Genomic DNA, 18,337 nt, shown 5'->3' with positions numbered 1-18,337 from the left:
AACAGTGCTTCCATAGGACACTGACACTTCATGAGCTGTTCTAAGGTATTCCACTTCTAAAATGAAATGATGATGAGGTTTCTTCCCATATTTTTGGGGAAGTAATAGCCAGAAAAAATTATTTTAATCTTTGATTTGTTTAGTAAACACATTTTTACCACATATATGCTGTGCTCCATCTATGTAATGGTACCTATGGGAAATGGTGGTGCGGACAGGAAGAATAAGTTGTGTCTGGGACAGGATGAGCTGTAGGTACACCACTGGACACTAAAGTTGCAAGAAAGCAATTGGTGACATGGGTCTAGAGTCTGGAGAGAAAATCTGCATGGAGACTGAGTTAGCGTTTTTGAATTTTTTTTTTTTTTTTTTTTTTTTTTAGGGCTGCACCTACGGCATAACGAGGTTCCTAGGCTCGGGGTCAAATCAGAGTTGCAGCTGCCGACCTACACCACAGCCACAGCAACGTGGGATTCGAATCTGCATTTTTGTTTATTTGTTTGGTTGGTTGGTTTTTTTTTATGCTATCTGGAGACAGAGATTTTTGACACATCAACACAAAAGTAGTCACCGAAATGGTGGTAAAAGCCTATTGAGGAAAGAATCCTAAGGAGGGGTTTTCAAGCAGAAAGATTCTACCTCAAAATACCTCTGATCTTCCTTATATGTCAATCACCAGTTTAAAAAAATTCTTTATTAAAAACTTAGTTAAATCTGCTTCTTAAGTGGGAAAAATACTTCAGCAGGAGTTTGGGTTTCCCGCGGACATATATATAGAAAAGACAACTAGGATATTTTATTTGAAATTTGGTTAATATGTTTTAAAGTTGACTGGCTGAGAGTAATGTGGATCCAAGCATTTGAGATGAGCTCATAGATGTAGGCATGAAACTTATTTGCAGGAGCAGGGCCTGAGAAACTTCCATTTCTCTGGGGCTTCAATTTGCTCAGGGTTCATTATAGGAGGCCACCCCTGCTTGGTTTTTGGAATCTGAGCCATGGAAAGGGATTCAAGTTGAATGTGGCCATTGAATGGAAATGCTCAAAAGGACTAGATTCAAAATGGCTGGGTTAGGGCTTGGGATCCTTTTGCTGGCCAGAGGCTCAGACAAAAAAAGGAGTATTGCTCAGACTTTTCTTCAGCACATTCCCTGATAAGATAAGAAAAGGCAGAAGACCTATTGCTGGTGACCTGGCAGAGTAGAGGAAGCAGCCATAACTCACAGTCACGTGCAGTACCTGAGGCCATGTCAGCAGTGCTGTGGTTGTTTTTAAATATGCAGATAGAAGCAGAGAGCACATTCCAGAGCCTGGAATTGGCCATCAGGGAATTTTTAATTTGTGGCTCAATTAAGTCATTTTAAAGATAGTAAACATTTGAATTTAGGAGTTCCCCTCGTGGCGCAGTGGTTAACAAATCCGACTAGGAACCATGAAGTTGAAGGTTCGATCCCTGGCCTCACTCAGCGGGGTGAGGATCCGGCACTGCCCTGAGCTGCAGTGTAGGTCACAGACATGGCTCGGATCCTGCATTGCTGTGGCTCTGGCATAGGTCCGCGGCTATAGCTCCGATTAGACCCCTAGCCTGGGAACCTCCATATGCCGCAGGTACGGCCCTAGAAAAGACAAATAAATTAAAAAAAAAAAATTTGAATTTAGTTGTATGATTAGTTATTTTGATTAGCGGCTAGTTAATAAATACTGACACAGCCAAATTAAAAGATAATGCATGGGTTGTACTTGGTGTTTGGATCTACTTAGTTCTTCTTCCTCTCCTCACGGCCCCAGCCTCCCAGCCCCCATGCCAAAGTCAGTGAATCTTGTCTTTCTTTCCTTTTTTTGTTTTCAGTCACGCTGAGCCCACGGCATGCAGAAGTTCCTGGGCCCAGGATCCAACCTGCGTGACCTGAGCCACAGCAATGACAATGCTGAATCCTTAGCCACTAACCACTAGGGAACTTCCAATGAGTCTTTTCTTTAATTGGGATTTTCAACTCTATTTTATCCTCATAGAGTTATTTTTTTATAAAGAGAAATTTCAAACTTACAGAAAATTTGCAAAATAGAGAACTCCTGTATACTCTTTACCCAGATGTACCAATTTTTAACATTTTGTCACATTTATTTTACCACATTTATTTTTACTTTTCTATTCTCTGTTTGTGTTTCTCCTTCCCTTTACCCACAACATACACTTTATTTTCTCTGAACTATTTGGGATTAAGTAACATCGGGCCCCTTCTTAATACATCAGAGTGTATTTCTCAAGAACAAGGGTGTTCTCTTAATATAACCACAGTCAAGTTATTAAATTCAGGAAATTTAATATTATTATATATTTATCTATTTCAATTTTGTTAATTGTTCCAATATCCTTTTTAGCATTTTTTTTCTCTTCTATGAGGTCCCAATTCAAAATCATTTCTAAATGTGTTTAACATGTCCCTTAGTCTTCTTTAATCTAGAATCATTCTCCAGCCTTTCTTATCATTGTCACAATACTGACATTATTCAAGAGTGAGACCAATGGCATGTTCTGTTATGTCATGTTCCTCAATCTGGGTTAAATTATATTCAGCTTGTGTGTTTCTGGCCCAAGAGAGTGCTACCTAAGTGATGTCACTGATGCCACGGCCCCCTCAGGGTGTCCCACACGAAGGCACACGATGTCCACATCCGCTTATTGCTGACAACTATTAGATCACCTGGTCACTGGGCTTTACCGTCTTTCCCCCTTCCAAAAAAGAAGGCCACATAGAGTTTTGTGAAGCACGGGCATGGTGTTCATTGGTGACTCCTTTTCTGACAACGTTTGTTCAAAACCTCTTAAAAGTTTTTAATGAAAAAGAGCTGGCTTCCAGATGTCCCTGTGCAGAAGGCAGCTTTGGGGTAATTAGGTCCGAGTCGCTTCGTTGTTGCTGCCATCCTTGGGAACCAGGGCAGGGATTTCCGCATGGCTAACTCTGTTCCGGGGTCAGTGTGGATTCACTAGTGCAGGAAGATGGCACAGTGCAGACTAGAAGTGATGAGCTGGTAGCCTGCCTTTCGAGATGCTGAAAGACAAGGCAGATGCACCTCAGAACCCTGTCTTATTTTTTATTTTCTTGTGCTTGAAATCGATTTATAGTTACTTATTTTTTGACTAAAGAAAGAATGTGTGAGCATCCATACTATAGCCACATACACTTCTCAGTCTGGGAGATGTGGGAATCATTGGGCTTTTAATCCATTCCCTTCTTTCCCTTGCCCAACACCCGCCTCTCCGCCCCATTCAGAAACTGAAGCCCAGAGAACTTTGGTGACATGATTTAGGGTCAGAAAATCCTAATTTTTTAAAATTTAAAGTCTCTGTCTTGCCTCTACTAGTCACGTGACTGAAGTCACTGAAGTTCTCTAAGCCTCAGTTTCTTTTTCTTTCCAAATGAGTTTTAAAACAATTAAAGCTCCCATAAGATTGTGGTATAGGTTCAATATGACCATGTACAGCAGTTTGTAAATTGGAAAGTGTTAATTACCTGTAGAGTTTTTCTCTTATCTCCTCTTAGAAAATATAAACAACCCACTGGGGTTCTCACCCAGGGATAGAGGGAGCTGCTGGCAGTTTAAAAACTTTAACAGTTTTAAAACTTTAAAAGCAATTGGAAAAAGCAAAAACTAGCACCGTGGGCTATAAAGGAAACCTCTGAGACAAAAGGAAGAGGAAGCTATGATGGGGAATTCCTGCTGAGGTGCAGCGGGTTGAAGATCCAGCACTTTCTCTGTGACAGCACAGGTTTGATCCCCAGCCGGGCCCAGTGGGTTAAGGATCAGTGTTGTCACAGCTGTGGCCTAGGTCATGATGACTAGACGTGTCAGCTCTCAGTGGAGGGGGGCAGGTGGAGGGGGCACTTCTAGTGGAACAGAGCTCACTCCTTTTTCAGTAGGTGAAATTTAAGCTGGACTGTGACTGTCAGAAAGTCTTACAGCGAGAGGTTAAAAAATTCCACTTTCCTGACCGAGAAATTCCTGCTTGGAGCAAAGGTTGAGCACTATTCCTGCTCTTTCATCAAATGAACTGACCTCTGCTGTCTTCTTAGACTATTTCTTCAGTCCTCTCACCTCTAAGCATGGGCAGTGTTTTTGCTGAGGGTCTCGAGGGGGAAGCGCCCCCCCCTTCTCCTGCCTGGGTGCAGAAGAGCCCCCTGCCCGCGGTAGGGAGGCAGGCTTGTACCCAGGAAGATAATGGGTCACTGAGCCTCTGCTGAGGCCAGCTCAGCAGGATGGGGCTGAAGAACGGGTACTGTGGAACTTAAGGAAAAAAGTTAACATAAAACAAGACACAGAGACATTTATCTTAAGTAAAGGTGGGAACCGGGGCACTCAATATCTCAGGGACCAAGAGCCCTGCCTCAAGAAACCACAGCTTTTATTGTGCTCTTTAGATGAGATCAAGTGAGGAGTGGCTATGGGTGGATGATACAGGGTTTGTTTACTATTATATAAGTTCTTTTGTTATTTTAAAAGCCACTTAGCTGGTAAAAGGTTAAGCTCTTACTCTTAACACATAACAGTTCTTAAGCTTAAGTCATTTACCAGCACTGTGACTGTTTTTCAAGCGGTAAGATGGGATAAAGTAAGGCAAGAAGATGGGGTAAAGAAGGACCAGATGGAGTTTTCAAAGAAACATGTCTTGCGGCAAGCCTCTACAAGAAAGACCAAAAGCAGTGGAGGCACTTCTGCCTGTTGGTCCAGCCTTGGGAGCTCAGGCACCAGAAACAGTCCCAGGAGATGTTTCAGAGCAGGAAACATGGTCCCACCTCTCCGGGGCTGAGGAAGAGAGAAACTAGCATAAGGACAACCAGAAATGGGGAGCTGCTCTTGAATCAGGACCTAGACACGGCAGCCCCTCCTTAATGAAGTGGAGGAGGAGTAAGTGCAGAGGCCAGGCCTCCAGCAGCAGAGAACAAGCCAGCTAGAGGCCGACACTGTGAGGCTAGTTCCTGAGTCTGATTGGAAGCAACTGCACTAATTTGTGGAAGCGAACAAAGGCCCACATCTGCAGAGGTTGCCCTAAGAAGCAAACAGAATTGAAGGGACATAGAAGAGGTGGGAGTAACATACCAGCAGTGTAGATCTGATGATCTAGAGCAGGCCCGGCAGCCTTTTGAGTAAAAAGTAGATGGTAAGTGGTTTAGACTCTGGGCCGTACAGTCTGCAGCTACTCACCTTAGGCAAACACCTGGAAAACTGCAACCCAGGTTGAAGGCTGGATTCTACAAAGTCCCAAAGGCTACGAATTTGAGGAGGGTCACTCCAGCCAACGAGGTCATCTTGGCAGCTCAGACCTGTCCCCAGCTGGTAGAAGGGGGTGGGAGCTCATGGGCGGTGGCAAGGGAGGTGAGGGGTTGTCAGGATTTCCCTCAACTCAGAGTGCTTTCTTAATTGTTTTGTTTTGTTTTTAATTTTTTTGCTTTTTAGGACTGTATCTGTGGCATATGGAGGTTCCCAGGCTCGGGGTCCAATCAGAGCTACAGCTGCCAGCCTACACCACAGGCACAGCAACACAGGATCTCTGCTGCATCTGTGACCTACACCATAGCTCACAGCGATGCCGGATCCTTATCTCACTGAGTGAAGCCAGGAATCAAACCTGTGTCCTCATGGATGCTAGTCCTCGTTAACCGCTGAGCCACGATGGGAACTCCATTGTTTTTATAATAGGAACTCTTTCTAAAGAGTAGTGTTTGTTTTCTAATTCAAAGGGTAAAGTCAGTTTATGATAGAAAATGTGTGAATATTGTGTAAAGAACATTTCAAAAACCAAACTGAATGTTTAGTCCAATTAGAACACAGAGTTCTCTTGTGGCACAGCAGGTTAAGAATCCAGCATTGGCTGCTGTATCTCAGGTTTAATCCTGACTTGGAAACTTCCACATACATTGGTCATGACAAGGGAGGGAGCAAGGGAGGGAGGAAAATTTAAAGCTGGGTTTCATTTTGTGTTTTAAAAAAGGTTTTTTTTTTTTTTTTTAATTTCTTTAGCCATTTAAAACAAGAGATATGGACTCTGAATGAAAGCTGGGGCTGCGGCACTAGGCCCTCAGGCAGTGGGAGCCCAGTGGGGATGAGCATAGTTCTGTCTAAGGGAGTAGGGGTCCCCAGCTGCTGGGGACGTTCCATGTCAAAACTTCCTCCTAGGACTCCCGCTGTGGCACAACGGATCAGTGACATCTTGGGAACCACTGGGACCCTGGTTTGATCCCTGGCCTGGTGCAGTGGGTTAGGGATCCAGCATTGCCACAGCTGATCGGACTGTGGCTCTGATCTCTAGGCCAGGAGCTCCACATGGCGCAGGACCACCAAAAATGAGCCAAACAAAAAACAAAAAACAAAAAACACCAACTTCCTCCTAATGCTTTTAATCTCTCTCTCTCTCTCTCTCTCTTTTTTTTTTTTTTTTTTTTTTTTTTGGTCTTTTTGCCATTTCTTGGGCCGCTTCTGCGGCATATGGAAGTTCCTAGGCTAGGGGTCGAATCAGAGCTGTAGCCGCCAGCCTACACCAGAGCCACAGCAATGCAGGATCCAAGCCGCATCTGCAACCTACACCCAAGCTCACGGCAATGCCAGATCCTTAACCCACTGAGCAAGGCCAGGGATCAAACCTGCAACCTCATGGTTCTTAGTCGGATTCGGATTCGTTAACCACTGTGCCACGACGGGAACTCCCTTTTAATCTCTTTTTAATGGTAAAATAAATCTCAACCAGGATAAATGACATGAACCTTAACACTGATATTTTCTTTTCTGGTTATGATCATCTCTCTGCATCTAACTAAAAGATAAGAAAACTTCTTGGTTTTTTTTGATGAAAAACTGATGAATTCCTATTTCCTTTCACTTTCACAATTTAACAATAATGATTTTCTTTTTTCTTTCTTTCTTTTTTTTAAATTTTTTTTTTTTTTTTAATTTTTAAGACTGCACCACAGCATGTGGAAGTTCCCAGGCTAGGAGTCGAATAGGAGCTACAGCTGCCGGCCTACGCCACAGCCACAGCTACTTGGAATCCAAGCCTTGTCTGTAACCTACACCACAGCTCATGGCAACACTAGACCCCAGACCCACTGAGCAAGGCCAGGAATTGAACCTGCATCCTCATGGATACTAGTCAGATTCATTTCCACTGCACCACAATAGGAACTCCAACAATAATGATTTTCTATCTCCAGGTCTTAGAAAGAGAATATGTCTATAACATAAGTAAATAAGGGAATCAGATGGTAGGATGTGTCGGGAGAGGGTATTTCCAGGAACAGGTTTCCATTAAAAGAGCTGCTCGATGCTGGTTGAACAACTTTCCAAGTATTCTCTTAGCTTCCCAGCTGAGCTCCAACCAGAACACGGCACTGCCCACCTTTAAGCTGGCCAACCCAGCAGGCCTCATATGGTATCCAGTGTTATCCGGTGGCAAAATCAAGGAGCACGCTCTTGTAAGCAGGCAATGTGCTATAACTTAGCGAAACCAATAGGATGGGGCAAGCCTAAGAGAACAGACATTGTCTTTATATTGTATTTTAAATTTGATTCCTTACAGGGGTCGTGAAGAAGTGCGTAAGCCCCACCCATGCACTCGTGGGCTTCAGGTATGGAGACACCAAGGTCGTGCCAGTCTCATTCATCACGCCTATCGGGGGCGCCATGCCCTGCCCACTGCTCCAGGTACCTGCTCCAGCCATCAGTTCCCAGGCCCCTTTTCACAATTCCCAGAGCTCTGGATCACAGTCGTCCCTGTTGCTGTGACCTCCTGGCTGGCAGTTTCTTCGCTCCTGACCCTGATCTGCTAACACCCTGTGAAGTGGCTCAGGGCTGCATAGACCTGTTGGCACTGCTCCTTGAGGCCCTTGTTGCTTTACAGACAGTAGAGGGTCAGAGCAAAGGAGTTGCTTTAACTGCTGCTGCTCTTGAAACTTTAACGGCAAAGCATTAGACTGAAGCAGATTTAGTAACAAGGATGAAGGTAGTGTTTTCCTTGACCTTGTAGTCAGCTGATGCCAGACTTTGATGCCCTAAGCAGTTACTCCTGAAGGCATAGTCCAGGGGTGAGCTGGGCTCCTGTGCTGTTTATAAATTCCTCACAGCTATGCTGTGCCTGGCCCAGCCTCTGGCACTGTCCTCATGCCAGAGAGTAAAGAGAAAGTCCCTCCAAAGTGCTGCTCCTGTTTCTTAGATATCGTGAACCAGGAGAAAAAGTGCCAAGGAGCGCTCATGGGATTCCAGGTTGGTTGTCTGTTCCCGTGTCCCCTGAGCAGACACAGACCACACATCTGTGCACTTGACCCCTGACCATTAACCTGCCCAGCAGCCTCTGTACACAACTTCATAAGACTCTTTTTCTGCTGGAAGTTATCTCTTTGTGACTTTTCCCCATGGATTCCAGATGTGAGCTTTGAAGCCACATGAAACACACCTGCTCCTTTCCTCTGTCCCCGATAGCCCTTCAGATATAGGAGGGCACTGTCCACTCTCTCCCTGGTCCTAATGCGAAATATAACAGGTTCCCTCTGATCTGGGAGAGGCAGCAGTGAGGGATGGCTTGGAGCAAGATCTTAATTCCCTGCTCAGGAATTGAACCTGGGCAGCCTGGGTAAAAACCAGGAATCCTAACCTCTAGACCATTAGAGGCCCCAGGTCTTCCCTGCCTTGAAAAAATTTTTTTTACAAAGAGATGGAAGCTGTAAAACAGACACAAAGTTTATTATAAGCACAGCACATGTGGGAGAGCACACAGAGAAGCAGTTTAGAAGCAGAACAGCACCCTTGGAGAAGGGTGTAGACATCCCTGCTAGTGAGGAAGATGCTAAAAGGGTATTTTAAATCACTTGTATAGGGGCAGTTCTTCTGGGTCTTTGTTTTCCTTTGGCCAGTTATCTTGTTTTATTTCTCACACCTGATCAGACCTAGGGCCCTCCCTGATGCATGCACATCTTTTAGCCAAGGTGGAGTCCCATGCCAGGGTTTATGGGCAGATTGACAACACCTGTTATGGGGCATTGTGCTGCCCTCTTTGACCACTGAGCAGTCTTTCTGTGTATGTGTCATTGGGGAGCTCTCCTTAACTTTATGAGTGATTGATGCTGTATCTTGTCTTTTTACTCCAGCAGAGCGCAGCTCCTGCCATTAACTTTTCCTTGAAGTGCCAAAGAGAAACAAACTCCATTTACCCGGTCTGACACATCCCAGCTGTCCTCAGCCCAGGGGCCCATCTATCTCCTACCTTACTTCAACCAGTCTTTGTAGGATATGTTTTCCAGACCCTTCGCCACCTCACTGACTGTCCCTGAGTTCCTTGTCAAGTGAAGTCCTGCGAAAATGAGGCTTCCTCAAACTGATTACAAAATTCTAGCTATGGCCCGACGAGCCCTGAGGACTTTGGAACTAGCAACTCTTTACAACTGAGAAAAATATATATATTTGGATTCTAGCATCAGTTCTTACTGATCATGTTAGGATGGTTTTTTTTTATTGAAGTATAGTTGATTTACAATGTTGTGTTAGTTCCTGGTGTATATAGCAAGTTAGATAGATAGATAGATAGATAGATAGATAGATAGATAGATAGATAGATTCTTTTCCATTTTGGTTTGTTACAGGATATTGAATACAGTTCCCTATACTATACAGTAGGACCTTGTTTTTTATCTGTTTTATATATAATAGTTCATATCTGCTAATCCAAAACTCCTAATTTATCCCTCCCCCACCCCCTTTCCCCTTTGGTAACCAAATTTGTTATCCATGTCTATGAGTCTCTTTCTGTTTTGTAAATAAATTCATTTGTGTCATTTAAAAATTTTTTAATTTTATTTTAATCTGGCTGCACACAGCATGTGGAAGTTCCCAGGCCAGGGATTTAACCTGAGCCACAGCAGCAACCCAAGCCACTGCAGTGACAACACTGAATCCTTAACCTGCTGTGCCCCAAGGGAACTCCTGTGTCATATTTTAAATTCTACATATAAGTGATATTATATGGTATTTGTCTTTTCTTTCTGTCTTAACTTCACTTAGTAGATAAACTCTAGGTCCATTCATATTGCTGCAAATGGCATTATTTCATTCTTTTTTATGGCTGAGTAGTATTCCACTGTGTGTGTGTATATGTACCACATTTTTATCCATTCATTTATCAATGGACATTTAGGTTGCTTCCATGTCTTGGCTATTGCTAATAGTGCTGCTATGAACATTGAAATGCATGTAACTTTTCGAATTACAGTTTTCTCCAGATATGTGCCCAGAGTAGGATTGCTGCATAATAAGGAAATTCTATTTTTAGTTTTTTGGGTTTTTTTTTTTTTTTTTTTGTCTTTTTGCCATTTCTTGGGCCACTCTCACAGCATATGGAGGTTCCCAGGCTGGGGGTCGAATCGGGGCTGTAGCCATCAGCCTACGCCAGAGCCACAGCAACACAGAATCCGAGCTGCGTCTGCAACCTACACCACAGCTCACAGCAATGCCGGATCCTTAACCCACTGAGAAAGGCCAGGGATCAAACCCGAATCCTCATGGTTCTTAGTCGGATTCGTTACCACTGCGCCATGACGGGACCTCCTTATTTTTAGTTTTTTAAGGAACCTCGATACTGTTTTCCATAGTGCATGCATCAATTTTATATCCCTACCAACAGTGTAAGAGGCTTTCTTTTTCTCCACACCCTCTCCAGTAGTTTTCGGCTACACCCACAGCATGCAGAAGTTCCCAGGCCAGGGATCAAAGTGACTCTAACCACGCAGTGACAGCACTAGATCCTTAACCACTAGGTCACCAGGCAGCTCCTAGCATTTGCTATTTGTAGACTTTTTAATGATGGCCATTCTCGCCTGTGGGAGGTGGTACTCCATTGTAGTTTTGACTTGCATTTCTCTAATAATTAGCATGTTGAGCATCTTTTCATGTGCCTATTGGTCATCTGTATGTCCTCTTTGGAGAAATGTCTCTTTAGGTCTTCTGCCCATTTTTTGATTGAGTTTTTTTTGTTGTTGTTATTGAGTTATATGAGCTACATTTTGGAACTTAAGCCCTTGTTAGTTGCATCATTTGCAGATATTTTCTCCATCTTGGGGTGTTTTAAAACAAGCATGTCAATATTGTGTATAAGATCTATAAGAAAAATATTTGCTGTGAAATATGTCCTCATCTACAGGTTGGCGATTACGTGTTTGCCAAAATTGTGATACCCAAAGGCTTTGACTTCTACGTCCCCGCCATTGTCATCGCACTTCCAAATCAAGATGTGGCTGAAGATAAGCTCTACACAGTTTTAAAATGTAACAATCGGAGAGTAAGTAAACTTGCCTTGAGAAAAGGACTTCCTCGATAGGCAGAAAGTGACTTCTTTCACTCCAGCCTTTCTTGTGGGCAGTGCCAAGCTCTTTTTCGGCTTGATGTGACTTCCCTGGCAATATCTGTTCCCCCCACACATCTACCCCCTGTGATTAGTGTTCTGTCCACTGTGCAGTACAGCATCTGCCCTTGCCAAGACCACCACAGCCTCCTAACTCCATCAGATGGTCGTGGGAGTTTGTTCCCCATTTTGTGGCTGGGGAGACTCACTCCAGTTCTGGCTTACAGCCCCACTGGCTCTCCCTGGGAATTTCTCCTAAATGTTTTAGAAAAAACTTTGATCAGTTTACACATCTGATGAGGTGACTTGGCTGCCTGATGCACCCCCCACTCCACTCCCCACCCACCCACACACATACACTTCTCAGCAACCTCAAGGAAAAGCCAGCGTGACCCCACCCTGACCCCTGCCTCCCTGTGAGCTTGCTTTCCCGCCCAGTGGAAGGCTCACTGTTTCCTGAACAGAGTGCACTTCCCAGGCCCCTCGGTTATAACCATTCCTGGACTGCCCTCCCAACCTTCTTTCCATAAAACCCCCTGTTGCCCCAAGATGCTGCCCGATTTCTCCTGAGGCCTCGGGTTCCCCTGCACACAGTGCTGCCTTCCTCCCACACTGGCTTCCTCATCAACCTCCCAGCTCCTTAAGGGTGGGGACTGGGTCCTGTCCATGTTCGCCTCCCAGGCACAGCTCCTGATGAGGGGACCGTTATCACAGTTGCTTTATAAGGTACGTGAATGAATGATGTTTCTAATGGAAATAACATTCTCTTGATGGCCCACTTCATATGCCTGGAAAATATATTGGGAACAAAAAGCAGCGAACAAAACCATCGTGCTATCTTCAGCTCTTCCTGTGTGGTTCAGGCACTGCCCCGGGTGCTTCACACACAGGGCACAGTTGAATCTCAGAACACCGTGATTCTCTCATCCCCATTTCCAGATAAAGACCCTGGTGCAGAGGTGAGGTTGTACCCAGGGTGAGCAGTAGAACAGGCATTTGAACCCAAAAAACCTGGTTCCTGCGCTCTAAATGCCTGTGTCCAGCTGCCTAGTAAACAATAAAAACATCCAGTCAGTTCTTGACTATAGCATGAGATGTGTCCATCAAGGAAGGTGTCGTGATAATGAATTTGGGGATGAAGGGATGAACTTGAGGATGGATGAGTGAAGTCCCTCAGAGCCAGTGGCCCCAGGAGCACTCTATCCAATCCAACAGAACAAGAGGGAAAACCCCTGAGAGATAACGGACTTCTCTGGAGCTGTTTGGGTGGCAGGGAAGCAGCCTAGAAGGGCAGCAGGTGGAAACATCTGCCTGTTGCCCCTGCTCTGGGGATATCTACCAGGCAAGGAGGGGAAAGCAGATCAAGGGATGTTGGAAGGGATGCCCCTGGGCAGATCCCAGGTGTGGGAGAGATGAAGCAGGTGACTCAGGAGGAAGAGCCTGGGAGCCCAGCAAGGACCTTGGAAGTTACCCACAGGGCAGTGGGGCCCTGGACTAGATGGTGTGGTTGGGGGCGGGTGGACACTGAGGGTAAATCTGATAGAATTTCTGGGAATTTCTGGGGCTGATGGTAGGGCATTCCGCAGGGGGCAGTGGCGATGGTTTATAAGTCCAGGAAAGAGACAGCCAAGGCTGAAATTGAGATAGGAAGCAAGGGGTGGGTGTGTGGGTGTGTGTGCACACACACACACATCTTCTGTGGGTGGTCTTGGCAAGTAATCCAGGTCATAGAGAAATGACAGAGAGGACTCAATGACTTTTATTCAGTGTAAAATTATCAAGCTAGACTTTGCATTTCAACTGCCCTCTTAAGTGTCACCAGGAATAGGCTAATGACTGGTAGCTATTATAATGGGTTGAGCTAGAATAAAATTACATCTGAATGGTGGCCATTGCTGATTCAAATTGAATGAACCCTTTTGGTATTATTACAGGAATTTTGCCCTCGGAGTGCACTTATTAAGATCAGCCAAAACAAATATGCCCTCTCTTGCTCTCATATCAAGTCACCCCCAATTCAGGAGGATTCAAAAGTGTAAGTGGACCCAACTTTTTGACTTTCTGAATTTTATTTATATTTCTACACTTTTGCTCTGGTTCTGAGTTGAGATCCATGATCTCTGAACACTTGGGGAGAGAAGCAAAGGTGGAAGACTTCCTCCTCAAATGTAGTTCTGTGATGCTGAACCCTCAAGGTCATGCCTTTTTTCCTGCAGGTTGTTGGTCTGCCTGGCTCTGATCTCAAATTCAGCATTATGTATTTTACCCTTCAGGAAAGCATTCAATCCTGTCGTGAATCTGAAGGGATTATTTTCCTTTTATTTGTAAGGATTCGAGGCCTTTTAATGATGTCTCACTATGTTGCAGTGGGACCAGTCACCCACTGCCTTCCCCATGAGGTGCTGGCCCCAGCTTGCCTGTGTCCTGTTGAGTGTGTGGTGGGGGAGTGGTGGTTTCCAGGAGGTCCAGTGGGTGAACACATTTTCATCTGAGGCAGCAGAGTTGCTAAAGCCTGTAAAAGTGGACCAAAGGGAAATCAGTAAGAAAAAGCTGAGGCCTGGAGAGCAGACAAAATCCCCAGTCTATGTGGGGCCAACAAGGGGTGTCAAAGTTGGAGTCTGAGCCCTGACCTTGGAGGTAAAGGTGGATTTTGAACCCACACTGGGGAAAGAGATCCAGGAAACACCCTCCAATTTCACTTGGAGTTTGGGGACCATTTGGGGCACCAGCCTTCAATCTCCCAGTGGCCTCATTTTGTGCTTCATTAACACACACCCCAGGCCTTCTCTCCCTGTGCTGCTTGTCCCCACCTCTGGGCTTGTGGAGGCCCCTATGTCTCCCCCTGATGTCAGAGTCCCTCCTTGTCCAAGTCTGATCCATCCACCAGGCCCGTCGCCCACTTTCCAGGTCCTTGCTCTCTGAGTTACCTCCAGATTCTTGTCTCCTCTCTCAGCTGTTCTTCACCGATGCCTTCACGTCGGCGAAAGCGCAGAGTTGCCTCTCCTATTTACACACATGCACGCACGTGTGCACGCACGATCCTAAATAATGAGACCTCCCCAGGTTCTGCAGTGGCATCCAGCACCGTCTTTCCCCTTTGCTGCCACTCTCCTGCCTCCTGCTGACTCCCTAAGCCTTGGGTGTGGGCTCCCCCCTCACCCCCCACAGAACTGTTTCCCCAGGGACCACTCGGGACCTCTCCCCTCTCACAGCAGTTCTCTCTGCTCTGGCTGGCCGCACGTGTCGGCCACGCCCTCCTTCTCTAAGCCCCTCCCCTTGAGGCCTGTCATGGCTTCTCTCTCTGAATTTCCTCCCTGCCTGATTCCACTCTCACCCAAGCTTCCACAACAACATTTACACTAAGGACCTCTTACCTCTCTCTCCAACCTGGAGGGCTCAAATCACTGTCTCTGAAAGTGGGACCTGGGATGGAGTCCATTGCATATGGTTGCAGTGTGCCGCTATGGTTGACAGTTATAGAGGGAAAGGCCTGGGAAACAGACCTGGGTAGAGTCCCCAGCCCACCCTGCTTAGTTTTGTGTCCCCCAGCAGATTGCTTCTGTCTCTGAACTTGTTCCTCATCATGAGATAAGGGTGGCATGAGGGTTGGAGATGGTCAGTGCCATTCTTGGCATAAAACAGGTGCTTGGTCACAGACATGGCTCAGACCCCCAGTTGCTGTGGCTGTGGTATAGGCTGGCAATAGTAGCTCCAATTCCACCCCTAGCCTGGTAACTTCCATATGCTGAGGGTGTGGCCCTAAAAAGCAAAAAAATAAAACAGGTGCTCGGAACACTGCAGAAACCATCTTGTTTCTGCTACCAAATCAAACTTGGGTCTCCTCACCTGCTGTGCAGCAAAGCCAATCTATTGACCCTAGGTTGTGAGTATGAGAAAATACAGCATTTATTACAGAGGCCAAGCAAGGAGAAGCGGCAGCTAATGCTCAGAAGACCCAGACTCCCCAGTGGCTTTCAGGAAAGGGATTTTAGAGGCAACATTTGGGGTGAGGGCTACAGAATTTATGATCAGCTTGTGGACTTGCTTTTGATTGGTTGATGGTTCAGGAATCTTAATCATCAGTCTTTGGGTTCCAGCCAGTCTGGGGATTCCATGCTATTGGTCAGCAAGTAGTCACCATCCTCCACCTGGCGGGGGGGAGGGGGGAGGGTCTTAGTTTCTGCAGAACAATGCAAAGATATGCATCAGATTGAGATATATAATATGTATCCTTTGAGGAGAAACTTGGACTCTATTTTTATTGCTGAACTGTTGTTGAAGCCATCACTACTTTTCTGGCTTGACTGCTTTTCCTCTGTTTCTGCTTCCTCACTTCCCTAATTAGTAACTGTTTGAGTCTGCCCTTTGGAACTCAGGAAAGGCCTAGGAAACTAAAGCCTTTTTCTACAAACAAGAAAGGAGGGATATGAGGGGTTTTTGTACTTGAGAGGGCCCCTCAGGGTCCTGCTTGGTTTCTGTTGTTTCTAACACCAAAAAGCAAGTTGGACCAGAAAGAATTTTCCCCACTTTGGCATCCTCCCTCCTCTCCAGGCAGCCCAAGTTCTTTGCTGACTCCCTCCCCTGGGCTGCTGTTCGTGTGGCCTCTGGCTCCTTCAGGAGCAGTGCGCCTGGTGGGCTTAATGCTCTGACTTCCGGTTTTCTCCAGTGAAGGGAAGTGTCTCTCCCAGATGTTACTCAAGGGCCCACAAGTGGGAACCACGAGCTCCTCTGGGCAGGGGGCCTTTAGCAGGTCTGAGCTGAATCCAGGCACTTGTGCTGTGCAGCTGGCTGGAAACCCCTCCCAGCAGAGCTGGGCTCCAGCCTCCCTTCATTCCTGACAGAGCAAGGCTTGGGAAAAATTACTTTAAGACTTCTCTTTAATATGATTCACTGTAGAGGGGGTTTGGTTCTTTGAAAAAATTGGCAACATTCTAAACTGATTGCAGGAAAGCCAGATTGGACTCATCATTTTCTCTGTGCTCTGGAAAATCACTGGGCATCCAAAGCAAGTTGTTGGGCAATGAGATAGTGAAGTGTTCTTCCCTTGAGGGGTGATTGTGACTGTGTGGACTTGGGGCGTGGCACGGTATGAGCGTCCTGAAGGGGAGACCCCCCTCTCGAGGTCCACATGTGGTTTGTCTGGGTCTGTGGCCGGCTCTCAATGCCTATTAGTCTCTCATTACTTAACTTTCTTTGAATAGTTTAGTAACTTTCCATCAAGCTGTTTGGATGTAGGAGTGAGCCCCAAAGGGAATTCCAATTCCTGTATTGCCGGATGCTCCTCTCTTTACTCCATGTAAAACATGGCCTCGAATTGCTTCCTGACGGTAGGGATATTGGGTCATTGATTGAAACGTCAAGGTTCAACACTGCCTCTGACATTAATAAGATGAATCACTTTCCATAATCTCGCTAGGTCACTACTGACTATTTTTTCCCGTAGAAGGGGCTGTGCCTCCAAAATCATTAAGCCTGTGTGTGTCCTCAGCTCCCTCAGTCCCTGCTGGTTAGATCAGGAGCCCCATTCTCCAAGGTCTGGAAAACAGGCAGTTCAGCAATAGCCCAGTCTGTGAGCCTCCTCTCTCTTCTGGAGGAGCAGGTGCCATTGCCTGTTTTCGGAAGGCATACCAGTACTTGGGACAGAAACGCAGATGGTCATGGAGATTTCTTACCCCCGAGGGCTGGGCAGCAATTTGGATGGCAACTGCCTTTTCTTAGTCTCTTCCTTTTCTGCCCCATCCAGCGCCAAAACTCAGGGGCCTCCTGGTCCTCATCAGACATCTATCCGTGCCTAGCTCAGAGGCCCTCCTGTTCTTCATGTTCTAAGACGGCCTTGCTGACAGAGATGCACTTAGGGCAGAGCGGAAATGAGGCTGTAGGGAACCAGCAGGAACACAGGCAAGCTGTCCATGCCTGATCAGATGGATGCAAGGAGCGGGAGCTCCACCCTGTCTTCCCCAGGGTGGAACCAGCTACTCTGAGGAGCCAGCAAAGGCACAGTGCCCAACCCTTTCCCCCACCTGCCCTCGGCAGTGTTGGCCTATTTGTCATGTCATTTAACCAACTCTGCAGCCTAAAACAGGATACTTAATTTAACTCCATTTTGGCATGAGATCGGGCAAAAGAAAGCCATGTAGCAAGGCCTCTCCAGGTGTGCTAGTGGACAGTGTCCACTGGCTGAAGGCAGGAGCGTGGCGGCCCTTCCCCTTCCCACAGAGCAGAGGGAAGGTGGATAAGAGAGGTGTGTGGATAAGAGCTTTCACTTCAAATTCACATCTACCCTGCTCCCCCATCCCAGGAGGGGGCCTTTCCTCCTGAAACATCTTGAACTTGGCCAGTATCAGTCATTCTGGAGAGTATAATGGAGCACCCCAGCAGTGTCTCCTTGGTTAAGGCTTTTCCTTGATCAGCATCCCAGCCCACTTTTATTCTAATTATGACAGCATCCCAGCCCACTTTTATTCTAATTATATTGTTTTATTATTTTTCCAAAAATACCCATAGTTAATATAGTTTAGATATTAAAAGCTAAAAAACCATAAAAGGATATAAAAACCAGCCATAGTCCCACAAGTCAAAAATAATCACCATTTATTTTTAGATGTTTATTATTCTCAAGTGTTTTCTCTGCTATAAAAATCTTTGTTTATTTCTTTCTTTATTTGTTTTGGCACTTTAGGGCTGCATCTGAGGCATGTGGAGGTTCCCAGGCTACAGGTCCAATCACAGCTACAGCTGCTGGCCGTACATCACAGCCACAGCAACGTGGGATCCAAGCTGTGTCTGCCACCTACACCACAGCTCACGGCAACGCCAGATCCCTAACCCACTGAGCAAGGCCAGGGATCGAACCCGAAACCTCATGGTTACTAGTAGGATTCGTTTCTGATCCACCACGATGGGGAACTCCAATCTTTGTTTCTCCTATATTTGTGACAGTTGAAAGAAGATTGA

The 18,337-nt window shown here is 46.0% G+C and overlaps 1 protein-coding gene across 13 annotated transcripts in view; it reads left to right on the top strand.

The window, feature by feature from the left end:
• The window catches only part of VWA3B (von Willebrand factor A domain containing 3B), a 226,077-nt gene that overhangs the window by 203,568 nt on the left and 4,172 nt on the right, over positions 1-18,337 (top strand). For 12 of the 13 annotated variants that reach the window (XR_014841447.1, XR_014841444.1, XR_014841445.1 and 9 more), the window contains 3 exons: positions 7,574-7,698; positions 11,183-11,320; positions 13,318-13,418. Coding sequence is in view for 8 of the 13 variants with exons in the window: in XM_085018668.1 (XP_084874794.1) it covers positions 7,574-7,698; positions 11,183-11,320; positions 13,318-13,418 (364 nt within the window). In the remaining 5 variants the exon portion in view is untranslated. Of the gene's footprint in view, positions 1-7,573; positions 7,699-9,137; positions 9,830-11,182; positions 11,321-13,317; positions 13,419-18,337 lie in introns of those variants that run through there. The other variant, XM_085018669.1, reaches the window with a different exon arrangement.

This window comes from Sus scrofa, chromosome 3 (genome assembly GCF_054392235.1).
Source record: "Sus scrofa isolate SSC_HxYL_T2T_F1_AM1 chromosome 3, Sscrofa_HxYL_maternal_Yorkshire_Landrace_v2.0, whole genome shotgun sequence".
In the NCBI taxonomy this organism is placed as follows: Eukaryota; Metazoa; Chordata; class Mammalia; order Artiodactyla; family Suidae; genus Sus; species Sus scrofa.
Note: the sequence above shows the minus strand (reverse complement) of the source record. Positions and strands in the feature narration are given on the sequence as shown.